We start from the raw sequence: 21,024 nt of genomic DNA, 5'->3' as shown, positions 1-21,024 counted from the left end.
TGCCCTCATGATTGGAATTAAAAAAATTAAAGTTATGAACAGTTTTTCTCCCCTAAGTAATTTTCTACGAAATAAATATTACTACTTTAAACTTCGAGAATATTTAATAAAGAATATTCAGATAGCATAAAACATGTTTGTTGCAATTAATCACCAACCAAGCTAAATAATCATCATCATCATCATCATCATCATCATCAGCATCATCTTCTTCTTCTTCTTCTTCTTCTTCAGAAAGATAAAAAAACAGCAACAACGTTTTAATTTGAAGTTTTACGTTATATCTTATACATATATCATTGGGAAAATCTTCTGAAGTTTTATGAAGATTGGACAATGAATGTGGCTTTAAGAGTTTTAACAAGTTTTTACACTGGCTATATAAGGAAAACTGCCCCGCCTCCTGGCGGCCATGTGTTTTTACCAACTGGAACTATTTTCAAATTCGTACAAGATATAATTGGAATAAATATTCTGACCAATTTTCATGAAGATCGGACGATACATTTGACCCCTAGGGTGTAAACATGGTTTGACTATAGCCATATAAGAAAAAATGCCCTGACCCCTGGAAGCCATGTTTTCTAACCAACCGGAACCATTTTCTAACTCGTCCAAGATATCATTGGGACAACTCTTCTTTCCAAGTTTCACGATAATCCGACAATAAATGTGATCTCTAGAGTGTTAACAAGGTTTTACTATAGTCATATAAGGAAATATGCCCCGCCCCTTGGGGCCATGTTTTTCAACCAACTGGAATCATTTTGAACTCGTCCAAGATATAATTAGGACGAATCTTCTGACTAGGTTTCATGAAGATCGGACAATAAATGTGGAATATCGAGTGTTAATAAGGTTTTAGTATAGCCATATTAGGAAAAATGTCCCGCCCCCGGGGGCCATGTTTTTCAAGCAACCGTAATCATTTTCGAACTTGTCCAAGATATCGTTGAGACAAATCTGACCAAATTGCATGAAGATTGGACAATAAATGTGGCCTCTATAGTGTTAACAAGGCAAATAATGACGCCGCAAAAAGCGACCACAAAAGCTCACCATGAGCACATTGTGCTCTGGTGAGCTTAAAATGGTAATACATTACCACACTAAATACTAAATAAACAAATATATGTATCAGATACCGTATAGTGATCACAATTTGGAGATGAAAGCTGTAAATTGGTCGTATTTTTTTATAACGCACCAGTCATGCTCTCCGTCCGTGGGAATGTAATTATATGAAATGCCAGAAAAACCCCTCGACATATTTTGAGAATGAAGTTTCATGATCCTAGGCCTAATTTTTCTTGAGTTATCATCAGGAAACCATTTTACTGTTTCGAGTCACTGTGACCTTGACCTTTTACCTAGTGACCTGAAAATCGATAGGGGTCATCTGCCAGTCATGATAAATGTACCTATGAAGTTTCTTGATCCTAGGCGTAAGCATTCTTGAGTTATCATCCGGAAACCATTTTACTATTTCGAGTCACTGTGACCTTGACCTTTGACCTAGTGACCTGAAAATCAATAGGGGTCATCTGCCATTTATTATCAAAGTACCAATGAAGTTTCATGATCCTAGGCGTAAGCATTCTTGAGTTATCATCCTGAAACCATTTTACTATTTCGAGTCACTGTGACCTTGACCTTTGACCTAGTGACCTGAAAATCTATAGGGGTCATCTGCCAGTCATGATCAATGTACCTATGAAGTTTCATGATCCTAGGCGTAAGCATTCTTGAGTTATCATCCTAAAATCATTTTACTATTTCAAGTCACTGTGACCTTGACCTTTGACCAAGTGACCTGAAAATCAATAGGGGTCATCTGCCAGTCATGATCAATCTACCTATGAAGTTTCATGATCCTAGGCCAAAGCGTTCTTGAGTAATCATCCGGAAACCATCTGGTGGACAGACCGACCGACAGACAGACCGACCGACGGACCGACCGACATGTTCAAAACAATATACCCCCTCTTCTTCGAAGGGGCTTTATGTTCAGGGAAAGTAGATTTTCTAAGTACTTGAAAGGAAGGGCAAGTTGGTTTTTAGGATAATGTTGAGCCCTGAGGTCACGCAACTTCTACAGGTTCTATGATTACTCAACAATCTTTCTTCAGAGCCCAATTCAGCTGCACTTTTAAGATTTTCTTATTTTGATGATGCATAGGAAGTTTAACAAAAAAATCACTGATATGATCAGCCTCAAAATTAAAATGTATTCCTTTTTAAAATCTTTCTATATTTAACAGCATTGACTTGAAACGCTTCCAATGAACCTAATACCTTTTTTTAATGACGCTTAGAAAATTGCAGTCAATATGGACGATTGAAATCTGTAAACTGAAGCCAGCATGCACAAATAGCTCCTTTTCAATACTACTGAATTTAATTTCATCAGCTTAAATCAACTTTACTACTGATTGCAAATACCTTATTGACAGATCTCCTAATATGCATACAATTTTAATATCAATACACAATTTCTAACTATATACGAACTATTAAAAAAATAATAGAATTATTAAAAACAAGAGGGTCATGATGGCACTATGCGCTCATCTGATTTTAGTCTAGTCCACTCACTTTCAAGATTTAGATTTAGACATAAGACACACAATGACAGACATACAGTGATCACAATATCTCTCCATGAGCACTTCCAGCTCAGGTTAGCTAAAAAACTGGAAAGGGTAGTTAACATTATCTAGGGCTTCTATCTAAATCATAAATAGCTATTTTAATATCATTTATTATATAAACTATATGAACATTTTGATAACAACAAGGGCTGTTTGTAAAACATGCATGCCCCCCATATGGGCTGTCAGTTGTAGTGGCAGCCATTGTGTGAATACGTTTTTTGGCACTGTGACCTTGACCTTTGACCTAGTGACCTGAAAATCAATAGGGGTAATCTGCAAGTCATGATCAATGTACCTATGAAGTTTCATGATCCTAGGCATAAGCGTTCTTGAGTTATCATCCGGAAACCATTCTACTTTTTCGGGTCACCGTGACCTTGTGACCTCAAAATCAATAGGGGTTATCTGCGAGTCATGATCAATGAACCTATAAAGTTTCATGATCCTAGGCCTAAGCGTTTTTGAGTTATCATCCGGAAACCATCTGGTGGACGGACGGACATACGGACGGACAGACCGACATGTGCAAAACAATATACCCCCTTTTCTTCGAAGAGGGGCATAAAAAAAAAGTATAAATAACCATATATCTGGTCAACATGCTTGAAAATAACTATCTATTTTTGTGCAATCTTGTTTAGGAATTAATGGACACTTGAAATTAAATTTAAAATCGCATGATTATTTTTTACATGTTTAACACTCATGTGGCGATGTTGCATAATGGTCAATACGATAAATCGTTTTCATCAATAGAATACAAGGGCTGTTTGTAAAACATGCATGTCCCCCATATGGGCTCTCCGTTGTAGTGACAGCCATTGTGTGAGTATGTTTTTGTCACTGTGACCTTGACCTTTGACCTAGTGACCTGAAAATCAATAGGAGTCATCTGCCAGTCATGATCAATGTACCTATGAAGTTTCATGATCCTAGTCATAAGCGTTCTTGAGTTATCATCCGGAAACCATTTTACTATTTCGGGTCACCGTGACCTTGACCTTTGACCTATTGACCTGAAAATCAATAGGGGTCATCTGCGAGTCATGATCAATCTACCTATCAAGTTTTATGATCCTAGACCTAAGCGTTCTTGAGTTATCATCCAGAAACCATTTTACTATTACGGGTCACCGTGAACTTGACCTTTGACCAAGTGACCTCAAAATCGATAGGGGTCATCTGCGAGTCATGATCAATGTACCTATGAAGTTCCATGATCCTAGGCATAAGCGTTCTTGAGTTATCATCCGGAAACCATTTTAATATTTCGGGTCACCATGACCTTGACCTTTGATATAGTGACCTGAAAATCAATAGGGGTCAACTGCAAGTCATGATCAATCTACCTATCAAGTTTCATGATCCTAGGCATAAGCGTTCTTGAGTTATCACCCGGAAACCATTTTATTATTTTGGGTCACCATGACCTTGACCTTCGACCTTGTGACCTGAAAATCAATAGGGGTCATCTGCGAGTCATGATCAATGTACCTATGAAGTTTCATGATCCTAGGCATAAGCGTTCTTGAGTAATCATTCGGAAACCATTTTACTATTTGGGGTCACCGTGACCTTGACCTTTGACCTAGTGACCTGACAATCAATAGGGGTCATCTGCCAGCCATTATCAATCTACCTACGAAGTTTCATGATCCTAGGCATAAGCGTTCTTGAGTTATTATCCGAAAACCATTTTACTATTTCGGGTCACTGTGACCTTGACCTTTGACCTAGTGACCTGAAAATCAACAGGGGTCACCTGCGAGTCATGATCAATCTACCTATCAAGTTTCATGATCCTAGGCCTAAGCGTTCTTGAGTTATCATCCAGAAACCATTTTACTATTTTGGGTCACTGTGACCTTGACCTTTGACCTAGTGACCTGAAAATCTATAGGGGTCATCTGCGAGTCATGATCAATCTACCTATCAAGTTTCATGATCCTAGGCCTAAGCGTTCTTGAGTTATCATCCGAAAACCATTTGACTATTTCGGGTCACCGTGACCTTGACCTAGTGACCTCAAAATCAATAGGGGTCATCTGCGAGTCATGATCAATGTACCTATGAAGTTTCATGATCCTAGGCCCAAGCGTTCTTGAGTTATCATCCGGAAACCACCTGTTGGACGGACCGACCGACCGACCGACATGTGCAAAGCAAAATACCCCCTCTTCTTCGAAGGGGGGCATAAAAATTTCACAATTCAGTGTGACAGTGACCTTGACATTTGACCTAGTGACACCAATTCCAATAGAGTCATCTACTGTCCATGACCAATGCACATGTGAAGTGTCATGCCAATGGGTCAATTCTTTGATTATTATTGATCAAAAACAATTTTCACACATTTTGTGATAGTGACCTTGACCTTTGACCCAATTTCCAATAGGTGTCATGTACTGTGCAAGGCCAATGCACATATGGAGTATCAAGCCAATTGGTCATTTCAATCACGAGTTATTGATCGAAAATGAACTGGTCTGCTGACGGACAGAAAGACATCCAGCAAAACAATATACCTTCTTCGAAGGGGGCATAACAAGCAGGCCTTGGGTTCACAAAACTTTTCACCGAGATTGAAAATTAATTCTACTTGAAATCAAAACATTTATTTCAAGTGACATAGATATTTTCTACAGTGGCACCAGAAATTTATGCTCATGATATTTATTTGATATGACTTGCTATGAGACATTCAAAATATATTTTAGTTGTTCACATCGATTTTCATTTTTGACATTTATTTTGTGTTTGTGACAACCAGATTCAAAATCAATGACACACGAATCCATATCATAGCCATTAAATATCAATGTCAGATTGGTTAAAGACACTGGGCCAGGATTTGTTTATTTCATTAAAAATAAAATGCACTGAACAATTTCAATTGCGAACGTTCAAAATTAAACAACTTTCGCTCTTGTACTAAAATTATACGTATACAAAAGACAAAAGTACACCAATTGTTTTTATTATTTCCTTCACAAGTAGATTCATAAGATGAAAATGTTGCATACCATAGAACAAACAAGTAACTAAATTGGATGGAAGTGTTACATACCATGGCAAAATCACTGTAATGCAAGACAATTACAAGTGGTCATGGCTAACAAAAATAATTACATCGTTAGTCCATGCAGTAAACAAAGACACTATAAATAGGAATGTATCACACCTTTAACATCAGAAAAGTGACAACTAGCTATCCTCAGCAAACATAAGGGAAGACTCAAGTCCTCCATGAATGTTGAAGATGTCTTCATCTTCAGCCACATCAGAAGACACCGGTGACTTTTTGGGGTTTCTGGTCATAACGCGTACCTTCAGATCCACGGTTTCGTCTTTAAACAGCGATTCATATCCTTGTGGATTGACCAGGGGTCGCCTTTCATCGTCATGCAAATCAGAAAATGTGTCGAACCTAAAAGTTTAATACTCGCTCTTGACAAAGGGGTTATAACGAATGTGTTTAACCCTTTCAGTGCGGGAACCGAATTTTAAAGGCCTTTGCAAACAGTTTGGATCAAGATGAGACACCACAGAACGTGGCGTCTCATCAGGATCCAAACTGTTTTCTATTCTGATAGTATTCTTTAAAAAAAAAACCAAGAAAATGCTAATTTTAGAAATTCAGCAGACGACATTTTTGCAGACGACAAATTTCCCAGCATGCAAAGGGTTAAAGTGCCTTTCCCAGATAAGTCTGTGCAGTCCTGACTGCAGGCACTTTGCACACATGCATTTAACCCCTGACTGTGCAGGCACTTTGCACACATGCATTTAACCCCTGACTGTGCAGGCACTTTGCACACATGCATTTAACCCCTGATTGTGCAGGCACTTAGCACGGATGCATTTAACCCCTGACTGTGCAGGCACTTTGCACGGATGCATTTAACCCCTGACTGTGCAGGCACTTTGCACGGATGCATTTAACCCCTGACTGTGCAGGCACTTTGCACGGATGCATTTAACCCTGTTTTTAAAGAGCGAGGCTCAGTTGTAAACTCTGTGTATGCTCACAGTCCTTAATATGATTGAGCAGGACAGACAAGTGAAGAACCCATGTCGAAAAATAGGATGGTTTTAAGTGGCATACCAGAATTTTCTAAATTGATATACCTATAAATCATTTATTAAGAATAAATACCTTAATGTATTACAAAAAGGTGTTAGGTCAAATGTAGTTTTTTTCGAACCTATAACTGTGAACACGCTGATGTTCACATTGGATTTACTTTGCTTGTGATAAGAAAATGAACAAGAGGGCCTAAAAGGCCCAAAGTTGCTGACCTTAGATAAAAAGAAATAACCTGTTCTTTGCAGCCCAAGATATCAATTGAACAAATGTTCTAACCAAGTTTCATGAAGAATGAACAACAAATGGCCCCCTGGCGGCCATGTTTTTTTAACAGACCTGAACCATTTTTGAACTCTTCCAAGATATGTCCAAATTTCATGAAGATTGGGCAAAAAATGTGTCTTCTAGACTGTTCATATGTTTTCACTATATACATATAAAGAAAACGGCCCCAACCCCTGGAGGCCATGTTTTTTCACTGATCACGACCATTTTTAAACTCGTCCGAGACATCCACATAACTAATGTTTTGCCAAAATTACATGATGATTAGACAAAAAATGTGACTTCTAGAGTGTTCACAAGCTTTTTCACTATATAAATATAAGGAAAAAGACCCTCGCTGGCGGCCATGTTTTTTTTTTACAGATCCAAACCATTTTCGAACCCAACCGTCGTATCCAGGTGCAGTGCCTTCCCCAGGAATTTGTTCAGGCGCCCCGGGGCCGACCGAGGGTGGGTTCGGGACGGGTGTCCCCTCCCGACGTTGATTTTTTTTTAATTTAACGTGTCAATTCACGTTCTGTGGTGCGTTATAACTCAAAGAAAAACAGCGTCAAAAGACGTCATTTGGTGCGCTATGACTCTTCAAAAAAATCCCCCAGTCATTGAAAAATATTTTTTATATTGTTTAATTGTTTTAAAACTTCCGCACAGATAGTAAAATCCCGACTCGAACGATTCCCCAATACATCCGTTTCATCCCGACTCTATTACTGTATACTTACTATTTTTCAAGTATATTACCCGATAATCCCGTTTATTCCGTTTTTATCAATCTCTTTCTGGTAAATATTTACGATAACACAAACCTTGCCATTTTTTAAGTGACTATTTATAGATTTGATGAAATATTGCCTCTGAATATGCGTCAATCCCCTGACCTGTTGTGTGCTTGTTAAAACGCTCAATACACGCCATTTGTATGGAATAGACGCGACGTTGTACATGCTGCATAATTTTCGCGCTCTTTTTAATTGAGATAAAGATTCGACACAAAATAAATTTGCACTGCTAATTTGAAGCAAAAATATTTAACGTTGCGGTAACATTTACATTCGGAAGTGTGTTTCGGATTAAAAACGCGTTAACATCGACTTACGGTAATGGGTTTCGGATTACACATTCAATTATTCCCATTTGAGATTTCAACAAATATTAACCGTTGCGTTATAAATTCAACGATAATTTGTTTACACACTTTACGAGTCGAATTAATGATTTGACGGAATTATGCATGAAATTCACGTTGTCCACGAGGATCACGGCCGGTTGCCATCATCAGTCTTCGAACTATCGATTATCGGACGAAACATTTACAAGTGTGCGTAATTAATTCAACGAAAATTTGTTAAAGCGCATTACGTGTCGAATAAATGTCAGAAAAACGAGGTGAATCAGTTCTATAAATGGACATGTTGAAATATACATGTACTGGAATTAAATAAATTGTTATCACATAATTGTAACCGGGAGTCATTTGCACAACTTACCCGCTATAATAATTAATTGTTTACCACTTGCAATTAATTTCTCGTATTAATTATGAGTCATAGGTAACACTTGTTTACAGTAAAAAGGTGTGACGATGATGCCCGAAACCGCCTTTAATGTTCTGTACTGTACTAATTACCGGTTTTATATTACTCAAATGGTACAACTTCTTGCTAATCAAGCTGCAATAAACTCTTACTTCATGCCCGACGTCAATCAAAAATAATGGTCGATAGTTAACCCCGCCCTCATAAGCATTCGCGTAACCGATTGGACGATGAACTTCACAGTTTGACGACTGGAAAGTTACCAGATACATCCTTGTCAGCATTTAAATGACCGGGTAATGTGGCTAGAATAATCGATATGCGCGTCATGCATATCCTCTTATCAGTGGATTATCCATTACCCCATGTGGTGTTTATGGCGATTACTTGTGAAAGTAGGTACCGAGTGCTCTTTTAAAACAGGGAATATTGATACACTGATAGGGAAACCTTGATTTTTTTGGACAATCTCCACTTTCTTTTACTGAAGAATACACTGATCGGAAAATGTCAAGCGCCCCGGGGACTCTGATTTCGAAATTCAAGCGCCCCGGAAGGGGCGCTTAAATGGCCTGGGGAAGACCCTGAGGTGTGGTAGTGCGGTCTCGTTCGCTTACACAAGTGAACCGGTCACGGGACGGTTACGAGTTATGTAACTTTGTGAGCACTTATGTAATGTGGAAATATTTATTCGACGAACGCTTATTTCCGGTCAGGATGACACCACTGACTGGTTGTAATTCAATTAACTAAAGGCGTCCAGTCAGATACGCCTGAATACACTCATAAAGAATTAATCTTCAAGTGAAAACCAAAGCAGTTTAAACGAAAATAATTAACTTGAATTCCAAGAACTCGGAAAATGAAGAACAATGACAGAGAATTAAGAACATGTACAAGGCAAGTCTAAAGAATCAAAGTATTGTTCCAAAAATGAACAACATACAGCAAATACCTTAATGAATGTAAAAAGAAGTTCACAATCCGTCAAAAAATCTTATATAAATATTAGTTACTGTAAGTCTAGAAGTTTGCTTCAAAAATCTAGTTGAGAAAATAGGACTTAATCTAAAGAACACAATTTATGGAGATAAGGAAACTTCAGTGAATCAAATGTAAAAATAAGAAGAATTTACTAAAGTTATTGAAATAAAATAGAGTCTTTCTAATTTAGAAAATACCAAATAAAAATAATCTAAATAATAAGAATAATTTAGAAAATAATGCCAAAATATCTTGATGCTGGTGTTACAATAATTTAGAGTTTAATTATTTAAAAATTCCAACCTTTGTCAAGAGCTGTTACCTTTTCAAGAAAGCATCAAGAGGTGATTAAATCAGCCAAAACAGCTTTTCTTATACAGTTCTGAGAGCACTGGCAGAAGAGTCTATTTTCCCTCAGAACAGTCCATTTATCAATTATCAATATCTTCCCTAATTCCAGAGCAGAACTAAAAATAGATTACTCGACCAGGTTAAACAAGGGAGATAAATACTACAAAATTATGTACATGTTGTCTTAAATTTCTTTCAGCTATCTCTTAGTTGATAGGCTTATTACAAGTGCTAATGACTAAAACAGTTATGTTAATTATGAAAATTCTGTGCTATGAAAATTACATAATTCAGTTAATGTTACATATTCTAACACGGCACGTGCCAAATTTCATAAAAACAAAGAAGAAAATCTTCCATGGGTTATTCTGCAACAAATTATGGGCGGAGCTTATACACTGAAAGCACGCGCTGTAGCTAAACAAAACATGCCGATACATTTTCCACCAGCGTAATAATCCGGTATTTACGAATGAAAGTCACGTGACAAAATACTACGCTACGAACAGAAATGCGTAAAATTGACCCAATTTCCCACGGTGTTCGTCTGCTGCTTCGATACTAATATGGCTGACGTTGAATTAACACTATTTGTAATTTGTTCTGTACAGTATCGTCAGTATGGCTGACGTTGAATTAACACTATTTGTAATTTGTTCTGTACAGTATCGTCAGTTTATTCCAATTTATTGTCACATATACAGTGTTGTTTTCTTGTAGATGTAACACTATTGCGTTAATTTAAAGTGTACAATGAAAACATGTTAGTTTATGCAAGTTGTTGTTGTTCTTATTAAACCAAACGTGAGAAATGAAATGGGTTTTTTCCATCCAGTTTGGCTGTTATTGAGGGCGGAAATCTTATCGAAAGAACAGCCGAAAGCTATTTTTATGGGCGGAGCTGCACATAAAATAGTATGCAAGAAAAATAAGATACATTCTATAAATCTTTAGTAAAAATCGTGTTAGAATCGAAATAATTTGTGTACGTTATAGTTTGTTGTCGAATAACCCACGGCCGGAAGTTTAGATGCGTGATTTCAAATCACTCGTGCTTCGCACTCGTGATTTAATCCCTACGCATCTGAACTTCCGGCCGTGGGTTATTCGACAACAAACTATAACGTACACAAATTATTTCTTAAATAATGACATAAAAAAAAAACTTGACTACACATGAAACAAATGATCTGACCAAATTTCATGAATATTGGGCAAAAAAAGTGTCTTATAGGCTGTTCACATGTTTTCACTATACATATAGAGAAAACTGCCCCACCCCCTGGCGGCCATGTTTTTCCACCCATCATGACCATTTTCGAACTCGTCCGAGATATCTATGAAATCAATGTTTAGAATTTTTTTATGATGATTAGGCAAATAATGTGATGTCTGAAGTGTTCACAAGCTTTTTTTACTATATAAATGTAAGGAAAATGACCCCCCTCTGGCGGCCATGTTTTTTTACCGATCCGAACCATTTTCGAACTCAACCGTCATATTCAGAAAACACATGTTCTGACCAAATTTCATGAAGATTAGACCAAAAATGTGACTTCTTGAGTGTTCACATGTTTTCTCTATATACATATAGAGAAAACTGCCCCACCCCCTGGTGGCCATGTTTTTATCACCGATCTGGACCATTTTCTAACTTGTCCGAGAGATCAATGAAACCAATGTGTTTACCAAGTTTCATGATGATTGGGCAATAATTGTGACTTCTAGAGTGTTCACAAGGTTTCTCTATAGCCATATAATGATTACTGCCCCGTCTCCTGGCGGCCATGTTTTTCAATGGACCGGAACCATCTTTGAACTCAACCAACATATCATTTAGACAAACATTTTGACAAAGTTACATGAACATTGGGCATCAAATGTGACTTCTACAGTGTTCACAAGGTTTTTCTTTTTTTTTTGACCTAGTTTTTGACCCAGCATGACCCAGTTTCAAACTCAGTCGAGGTATCAATAGGACAAATGTTCTGACCAAGTTTCATGAAGATCAGACAATAAATGTGGCCTCTGGAGTGTTCACAAGGCAAAATGTTGACGACGGACGACTGACGATGCACGACTGACAAATGGCAATCACAAAAGCTCTCCATGAGCACGTTGTGCTCAGGTGAGCTAAAAAGAACTCATTAAATTCTTAAAATGCTTTAAATGGGCCTTTTCTTTCACTTTAGGGTAAATTGACAAAATTGAAAAAGTTGTTTCAGATTCGCACATTTTCATTTTAGTTAAGATATTTGTGAGGAAACAGTAATACTGAACATTTACCATGCTCTAAAATAGCCATTATATGCATCTTTTTGACGATTTATAAACCCGAAAATTATAAAGCGTTGCAACGCAAAACAAAATAATAATTTGGAGAGTTCTGTTGTTGTTGTTATATTTTGTGAAACTACGAGGATTGGTTATATGAAGTAATAAAAACACCTGCAATTGTATCCTGAAGGATGGCCGAGTGGTCTAAATGGGAGACTTTTTACTCCAGGACTGGTCAGTGGTTCGAGTCCTGCTGAAGGTAACCCTTTTTTTTCTTTTTAAAATTTTATTCTTGACTTTTTTACTGGAGCTTTTTATATCCAATGTTAACAGTTATCAATATAAAGCATTTAATGATAAACTTCAAAACATGCCAAAATCTGTGAAAAGCTACGTTAGCGTTACCGATCGCCGAAATCGCCATTGGCGATTACAATTCCTAGCAGGCGATTAAAAATAAGATTTTCATGAAATTGGCGATTGAGAAAAAATAGACCCTATGCTTTACAAATGCACACTCTAAATGCCTGTTTTCAGGCCGTATCAATCGCCAGAAACATCGCTAAGATTACACAGATAACATCCTTACCGGAAAGGCCCCAGGGGATAATGACGACCGCCTAGGTCGATAATCCACATGGCTAATGTCTTAATTGGTCAAGCTTTACACTGCGACCAGACTTTTTTAACATTTGGGTTACTTGGCTATTTACGCGATGACTGAATCATTGAAGCGTGCCGTGTATGACCTATGCTATAGATGTTATGAATTTATGATTCAACGTTATCGAATCGACCAGTACGGAATTGTCGTTTAATCAGATGGGCGGAGTTATGGCATTGACATAGCCACTATAAACTAATTTCCCAAGACACAACGATTTTGATTGGCTAAAAAAGTAGATAAGAGTTACTTCCCTTTACGGTCGCTATGCGACTTGAAAGACCGATTTAGAAAGTGAGTTGCAGATTCTGGGAAAAATGGATGCTGCGAGCGAAAATGGAAAGTCGAAGCAACATAAAATTAACACAATTCTTTAGAAAAGAAAGCGGACAGAATAATGTAAACTCAAGAAATGACCAAATGTTAGGTTCGCGATCGGAGGACGTCTAAAATAGTGCAGACGTGAATGCAGAATCAGAAACGTCTATACCTGTCAAGGTTCACGGTTTCGTCGTGAGTCTCACGGTTTTTGACGTGCAATGGCGGTCTCATGCTGACTTAGTAATTTCTAACGCATTTCTTCAAAAACAAAAAAAAAATGTTTGGATTTTATAAAATGTCGTATAATTACTTCCGAGACGGGCGGGCTGCTTTAGTGGTTTAAAACCTAAATACCACATGTACCGAAAACTGTTTAACGGTGTTAGTGTATCATTATCACTACGCCACTGGTGTCTATGTAAAAAAATAAATTGGCTGCAAAATGTCAGCAAGTGGCTCACCAGCAAAGAAAACTTTTCAAGCAAAAAGAGCTAATTTCAGAAACAAATAGTCTTAATTTTGCTCAGAAAATAGCCCCAAAACGCACCACAGACAATCTAGGATCAAAAAAAAATCCGGGGGGGGGGGCATGCCGCCGGACCCCCCTAGATTTGGCGACTAAGTTTTTTTCCTTAGCGCCAACCTAGGAAAAGGCCCCTTTAAGTCTAGAAAATACAAGCTGAAAACCTTTGGGAATAAAATGGCAATTTTGATAAATTATATAGATTATCTTATTAAAATCTTATAAGTGTATGAGTGGTTGTCTGAGAAGTCACAGAAACCATCATCTTCGTCTTCTTGTGTTATATATACAGCAATACACTCCATACTTCATGGTGAAAGCATTTTTTCTTATATATGATCATTAACCATTAACCCTTTCAGTGCGGGAACTGAATTTTGAAGGCCTTTGCAAACAGATTGGATCCAGATGAGACACAGAATGTGGCGTCTCATCAGGATCCAAACTGTTTGCTATTCTGATAGTATTCTTTAAAAAAAAATCGAAGAAAATGCTAATTTTAGAAATTCAGCAGACGACATTTTAGCAGAAGACAAATTTCCCAGCATGCAAAGGGTTAAATGTGAAAAAATGGCTTTTGGGTCAACATTGCTGTGGAAGGACAATCAAGCCACGGCTTCACTATTGAGTTCACTCACCAAAAGTAATTGACTGCCACGCAATAGTACAAGATGAATATAATGGCAAGGAAGATTGTCAATACCACATAGGATATACTCAGAGGCCCATCGTCCTGAAATGTGCAAATATATGTAAAACATGTGGTTATGAAGTAAGATTTCCACTCTCTTTATTAGTTTGTAACTTTTTGCAGTAATCATTTTTATATAAACAACATCATTCTTATTTCAAGTATATTAATATGATTACTATGGTAACTTTGGTGTCATGTGAACTCAGATTATACTCTCACAACATAGAAAGTAAACCACTTTCTTCATGCAGTAAAATGAATGAACTCTATTAATAATTACACAGAAAACTGCAATCGATAAATGTCAAAAATGTTACCTCGCTTTTTATATTTTCAGGGGCTTCAAAATACTTTTTGCATGTTAAAAATGAGCATACAGACTTCGCTAGCAGTCCTGAAAGATTAAACAATATAAGTAGTTACTAGATGATCCATTATGACCGCGACACCGTTAACCCATTTATGCCTAATGGACTCTCCCATCCTTCTAAATTGGATCAATTTATTTTCAAAATTAGGGATGTCTAGTATATTTATTTCTATATTTAGAATATTTCTTAGAAAAATTCCTTTAAGCAAACAGCATTATGGGGCATCTCATCTGAGTCTATGCTGTTTGCTAATGCATTTTTTTCTAGACCCTAGGCATAAATGGGTTAAAGTTTCTTTGAAATATACATTTGTAACTCATTTCACATGCATATGTCCTAAAAAATTAAGTCAAAACATTAGAAAACCAGTTTAAGGTACATGTTCTTAATAAAGTAAAGTAGATACATTTTGGCAAATATTCAGCACTTCAAGTCTTATGTAAAGAGTTCACCAGTTTATTTAACAATAGGTCCTAAATTCCTCAGGTTGCTCACCTAAGACATTAAAAAACCTTGGGTATTTTTTATGTTTGTGTATGTAATAACTGTAGTTTTTACTAGATGTATTACTCTGTTCGAAACAGGCTTAATTTGGTTTAAGACAGTATTTGAACAAGATAAAGTTTTTACTATATACATGTCTAATAAAAAATCATGTAACCTCTAGAGTGGGCTAATGTCGAACCAAGGGACACAATCAAAAAACTTAGTGGAGGACCAAAATAGGATGTTACACACCAAATATTAAACCCCTGACCCATGCAGTATCAGAGAACAAGATTGTTAACATTATTAACGATATAAGTAGCAATTTACTGAATAAATCTTTATAATTCATGTGACTCCTGGGTGTAGTTTCTTTCAAACCAAGTTGCATGATTTGAACAAACTTAAGAAAACTATTCTTTGTTACAGACCAAATTTCAAACCCCTGACCCTTGCAGTTTAAAAAAAAAATCTTGAATTTTATAGATATTGATTATTTAATTAAGTCTTTATAAATAATTTGAACTTTGGGGCGGGGCAAATGTTGAACCCTGAAGCATGATTTTAACAAACTTAGCAGAGAACCACTTTGAGACGTTACATGCAAAATAACAAACCTCTGGGCCTCTGTGTCATTGAAATCTGCCCAGCAGTTTAGGATTAGAAGATGCAAGAAGAAAAGTTTACCATCAGACTGACACACGCTGCACACACTAACTGACAAAACAACACGGTACGCTCACAGCTCACTATGAGCCCCTCGTGCTCATGTGAGCTAAAATAATTCCCTTTTAAAACAGCTTGTTGTAAAATAACAAAATTTGAAAAGTGAACTCAGTTCATTTCATCCTAAATCCTTGAATACCAGTAGACTCTGTATTTATTTCACACATTCAACAAATTTCATTTCAACAACAAGGTTTGCATATTAAAATTCCATATCGTTGATAATGCTTGACAATGATATGGTAGGATTGTATGTATTGGTTACACTGAAAGAAGTTCAACTTATTTTTCATATAAATCACTTTAATTTTAATAAACTGGTTTACTTACAAGAAATGACAAATTTCTTACAAGCTTTATACTTGTGTTAACTATTTTATTTTTCAAATGTAACTTTTATCGACATTGAAAAATATAATATTATATAAATTATTTGTTTTCTTCTCAGAAACACTCAGTCAGGATGATAAATCAAATAAATGAAGTTGAAATAAGAGATTCATAAATAAAACAAGGGACAAAATTGTCACAAAACCAGGTTTTCAATTTGAAAAAAAAGTATGATAAAGGGAGACAACTCAAATGAACTGATTGGTTATAATTAACCCCCTTTGTTTAAAAATAAATCTATTTTTAGTCATAGCAACCTTGACCTTGGAGACATTGACGTAATTCTTTCGTGCAACACACCGTCCAATGATGGTGAACAAATGTGCCAAATGATTTTAAAATCTCACAATGAATGACATAGTTATGGCCCGGACAAGCTCATTTATGGCCATTTTTGACCTCTGAACTCAAAATGTGACCTTGACCTTGGAGATATCGACGTAATTCTTTCGCGCAACACACCGTCTAATGATGGTAAACAAATGTGCCAAATAATTTTAAAATCTCACAATGAACGACAAAGTTATGGCCCGGACAAGCTTGTTCCGCCCGCCCGCAGACATTCGCCAATCTAATAACCAGTTTTTTCCTTCGAAAAACCTGGTTAATTATAATCAAAACCATGAACTGTACCTTTTAATGCCCTTGAAGCATTCCATTGCAATGTTTCTGGAATGCACAGATCCATGAGCTCCTGAAGTATAGAAGAGCAGGATAAACTCACGATTCACAATGCAATACATATTATTGGCGTATTAGTTCTTATGTCACCATATTACACAATCTTATGCAAAACATGACTCAAAGACAAAGTCAAACCTGTGCAGAAATGTGCTCACTCACAGGCATAACATCCATCAGCATTTTCCCCATCATTGGTACCAATCAGATTGGTAAATTGAGTATTATTTGTAGCATAATTGGAATATTTAATCCATTTTGAAAAAAAATTGGGACAAATGGTCCGCAAACAGTATTAGGAATGGTAGAGTTTTCTGGTGCAGCCTTTATATTCAGAAAACTCACCTTTCAATATCTTTTTTTTTAGATAAGAATTAAGTCCCAAACATTTATGATGATAAAAGCCATGTGACCAAAAGACAGAATGCGGTCCTAAATTTGTAAAATATTAACAAATAAACTGTACAGTCTATCAAGACTCCTGACCTTTACCGGAAGAAGAAGAAAAATATAAATTATTATTTTTGAGAATTAATAATTTCTATTAAGACTTTAAATGTAAGACACAAAAAGTGTATTTACACAATAACCATTCAGAACTATTTATTTAATACCAAGCAGTCGTCAGTGAGGTCCTGCATATCTTCCTCCATACAAAGAGAAACATCCCAGAATGTAGGTTTGGCGACCCCTGTCAATACATCGCATCTGAACACCTCACACTGGTCAGCTAGACACACTGAGTTGTCTCCCTTGACAAAGTAAGATTCGTATGATATATATAAATGAATTAACATGATACAATTTAATATTTGTTGCATTAAATAACCAGTAAATGGATAGATTATTGTTTACACAAAAGATTTCATCGAAATAAAAACAACAAGCAAATTTAAAACATTACTAAAACTATATGTATTATATATATACTACTCTACTCTAAATATAAATATTGATCAAGTTATAAAAGAAAATGAAATGCCCAGGATTGAATTAAAAAGTCACATGAGAATCTTATTTCTATTATGGCAACATACCATCATTTTATAGTCCACTAACAGATAGGAATGTGCTATTGTGATTCTCCACCATAAATCACCTACTTGTGAACATAATTTATCCTGACACATTTTATGTTTTAATTTGAAATTTCTTTTCTCATCATTAAAAAAAAACACAACTAAAAAGTAGCTTTAATGTAAAAATGGTCATCAAAGATGTGAATATAACATACCTGTATGTACCAATGTCTTTGGTGTAAAATAACTTTGATTTGAAACCAATATTCCTGTTTTCCAATTTATTGAAAATTCAAAGAAATCAATGTCAGCCTGTGTTGAACATAGCACAGGACCAACTCTGCATATGAACCATTGTCCCAATCCCAACGCACAATAATGCTCACCTGATAGACAGTCTCTGGGTGGCGTTTGTTGAAGTGGTTGTCAAGGTAGACCTCTCCAATGAAGGCCTTGCCGCAGTATCCGCACACCCACTTTGAGGAAGACTCCCTCTCCTTATGCTCTTCGTTGGCAAGGTAACGGTCCCGCTCCTTCAGGAATGGGCACTTGTTCGGCACAGGGACTCCAAGGGATCTGTAGTGGGGCAACAGCTCCTGAAAACATCAGGAAAACTTGCAGCACTGCACTTCTGTTGGTATTTATTGTAAACAGTATTACGCAAAAAAACTTCTCTGCAGTAGGTATACTTGGCCTGAAGAGGTTTAGCTATGCTAAAGTAAACAACTGAAAAGTTAAACTGTATAAAGAGCACAAGCTGTAGGTATTCCAGTAACTAACAGCTTGCTTACATAAGTCAGAGGTAGGGGGGAGAAGAATGGCAGCAGAAATTCTTAAATAACCAATCTCCAAACTCATTTTGCAACCAGGCAGGAAAATCATACTTTCAATATTATTAATGTATGTGTTTTAATATTTTATACTCACTTCGAAACAATCAAACGTCTAATACACTGTTATTTGAAAACATACTTTTATATATATCTCTTTTTAATTCATACTTAAAACGCACAAACAGATCATATTAAAAATATAATTAAATACCTTAGATATTTTGCTAAAATTGCTTATTTCAATATCAACCTTCTGTATTACATCCCGAACAGTTCTGCACTTGGACCTTTCACATTCTGAGCACACAGCTGGCAATACGAGAACGAAAATCTGCAGAAATAAATAATGCAACAATGAAAAAGTAATTGAATTGCTTTCCAATTCTATGAAAATTATTGTACATATAATTTATCATTGTGATAAATATGTAATAAAATGCAGGAGCACAAATGATGTTCACTCCTGATATTTCAAACACATGTCTCTGTATTATTTCCTTCAAAATAGGGTCCGGTAATCGGCCCAATTTCCCGATGGGAACAAGTATATATTTTTCCCAAATGAGACCTTTCAATTCCAAATTGAAGGCTTCCAACAATTTTTTTTTTTTTTAAAGATCTCACCATTTTGTTCATCTCCCATCCAGCTATATAAGTTCAACCATAGTGAATATTATATTGAAAACACTTTTATTCTCAATTTTAAAGCGTTTTTTTTTATCAATGTTAGTAATAAAGCCACCAATTTTCCAAATTGAAATGGACCTGGCCCTATTCCCAAAATGGTTGAAAAAAATATCTGCATGTTGCCATTCGTCTGGACATCCCATTTTGAACAAAACTGTACGACCACACAAACGCTAACCCTCCCAAAATTCAGCCATTTGTCACATTATGTTTACACAGATTGATAATTAAAAAAATGAATCAATTACAATTAATAAAACCATTCAATTGCCAAAATAAGTCATAATCAATTAATTTTAGACATATAAATAAAATGTATTCTTCAAGTGAGCATAATTTTATACAATCTGATTAAAAAACAAAATATGCATTATACTATCTTATAAAAGACTTGAATAAAAGATAAGAAGGTTTAGAAACAGAACATAATCACATTATTAAACTAAGACTCAATGAAGTAGAATGGACATTTATATGGTTGAGAAATCCCCTTCATTTGTTTTGATTTGTTAATACAGGGACGTTTGTAGAGGTCCCTGGTTCATATGACAATTTTTTATTTTTGAAAACAAATATGCATAAATGTCAAACATTAGTGTGTCATGTAGCACAACCTGCAGGTCAGCAACATTTATCTACATGGTACCAATTAAACATAGTCAATTTATTTATTTTTATAGAACTTGGTCATATTACAAACGTATGTGGTGGTTTAAGGCTGAGATTGAGAAAACAAAACTCTGGTGTACTGTATTATAATTCATGTGCATGCACATTTTCACTTAAAAACAAACTGCTTTATCAACAATTGCCATTTGCGGAAACAGTCAATGATGACCTGACTATAGAATGACAAATTGGCATATACATGGACGTGAAAGAATCTTTTTTCTTAAAAAACTTTCTTTTTTTTTAAGATAATGCCAGACACTATTTTTAAAAATGAAAACAGTTAAAAAAACTTATCCTGCATAATACAGAAATTAATAATTAATAACCTAATTAATAGTGTACATACTCATAATCTAACTTAAAATAAAATTACTGGATATGCTGTTAGTGGATATATCATTCCATAGTGTATGATATGTCTGATTAAAAACATTTTAATATAGCTCAGGGATGTATAATAGATTTTACATCCCTGTATAATTATGCATATAACTGGATGAACAAGTTAGGAACGAAACACATAGGGCATTGCGTTTTAATTCACACATACATTGTGAAGAAGTGTTCAAATATTTACACACAATCAATCATTGATTTTAAATTACTATTTATGCATTCTTTATAAGTAGACATATGTACCTGGGTTACAAGTAAAATATCATATTGCATCTTCAGTGTTGTGGAAAAATTGTCCATATACTTATTTACATTGACACCGGTCAGTCCAAGATGGCTGCGCCCATGTAGTCGTGCACGTTTGATTTTTTTCAGTCAAGTTTAAAAC

At 35.9% G+C, this 21,024-nt stretch overlaps 1 protein-coding gene and 1 long non-coding RNA gene across 3 annotated transcripts in view; one reads left to right on the top strand and one right to left on the bottom strand.

The window, feature by feature from the left end:
• LOC127846669 (uncharacterized) overlaps positions 1–21,020 on the bottom strand; it is a 337,381-nt gene extending 316,361 nt beyond the window's left edge. The window contains exons 1-9 of one of the 2 annotated variants that reach the window (XM_052378160.1): positions 20,880–21,020; positions 19,132–19,212; positions 18,435–18,644; positions 17,644–17,781; positions 16,982–17,042; positions 14,693–14,769; positions 14,320–14,414; positions 4,541–6,081; positions 4,004–4,395 (exon numbers count right to left, since the gene is read on the bottom strand). In XM_052378160.1, coding sequence (XP_052234120.1) covers positions 5,859–6,081; positions 14,320–14,414; positions 14,693–14,769; positions 16,982–17,042; positions 17,644–17,781; positions 18,435–18,644; positions 19,132–19,212; positions 20,880–20,936 — 942 coding nt within the window. In that variant the 5' untranslated portion in view covers positions 20,937–21,020 and the 3' untranslated portion in view covers positions 4,004–4,395; positions 4,541–5,858. Of the gene's footprint in view, positions 1–4,003; positions 6,082–14,319; positions 14,415–14,692; positions 14,770–16,981; positions 17,043–17,643; positions 17,782–18,434; positions 18,645–19,131; positions 19,213–20,879 lie in introns of both variants that reach the window. The other variant, XM_052378152.1, reaches the window with a different exon arrangement.
• LOC127846777 (uncharacterized) overlaps positions 1–21,024 on the top strand; it is a 141,287-nt gene that overhangs the window by 87,101 nt on the left and 33,162 nt on the right. The gene's annotated exons all lie outside the window — the stretch shown is intronic.

Source organism: Dreissena polymorpha, chromosome 1 (assembly GCF_020536995.1).
Source record: "Dreissena polymorpha isolate Duluth1 chromosome 1, UMN_Dpol_1.0, whole genome shotgun sequence".
NCBI classification, from domain to species: Eukaryota; Metazoa; Mollusca; class Bivalvia; order Myida; family Dreissenidae; genus Dreissena; species Dreissena polymorpha.
This window is presented reverse-complemented; position numbering and strand designations above follow the sequence as displayed.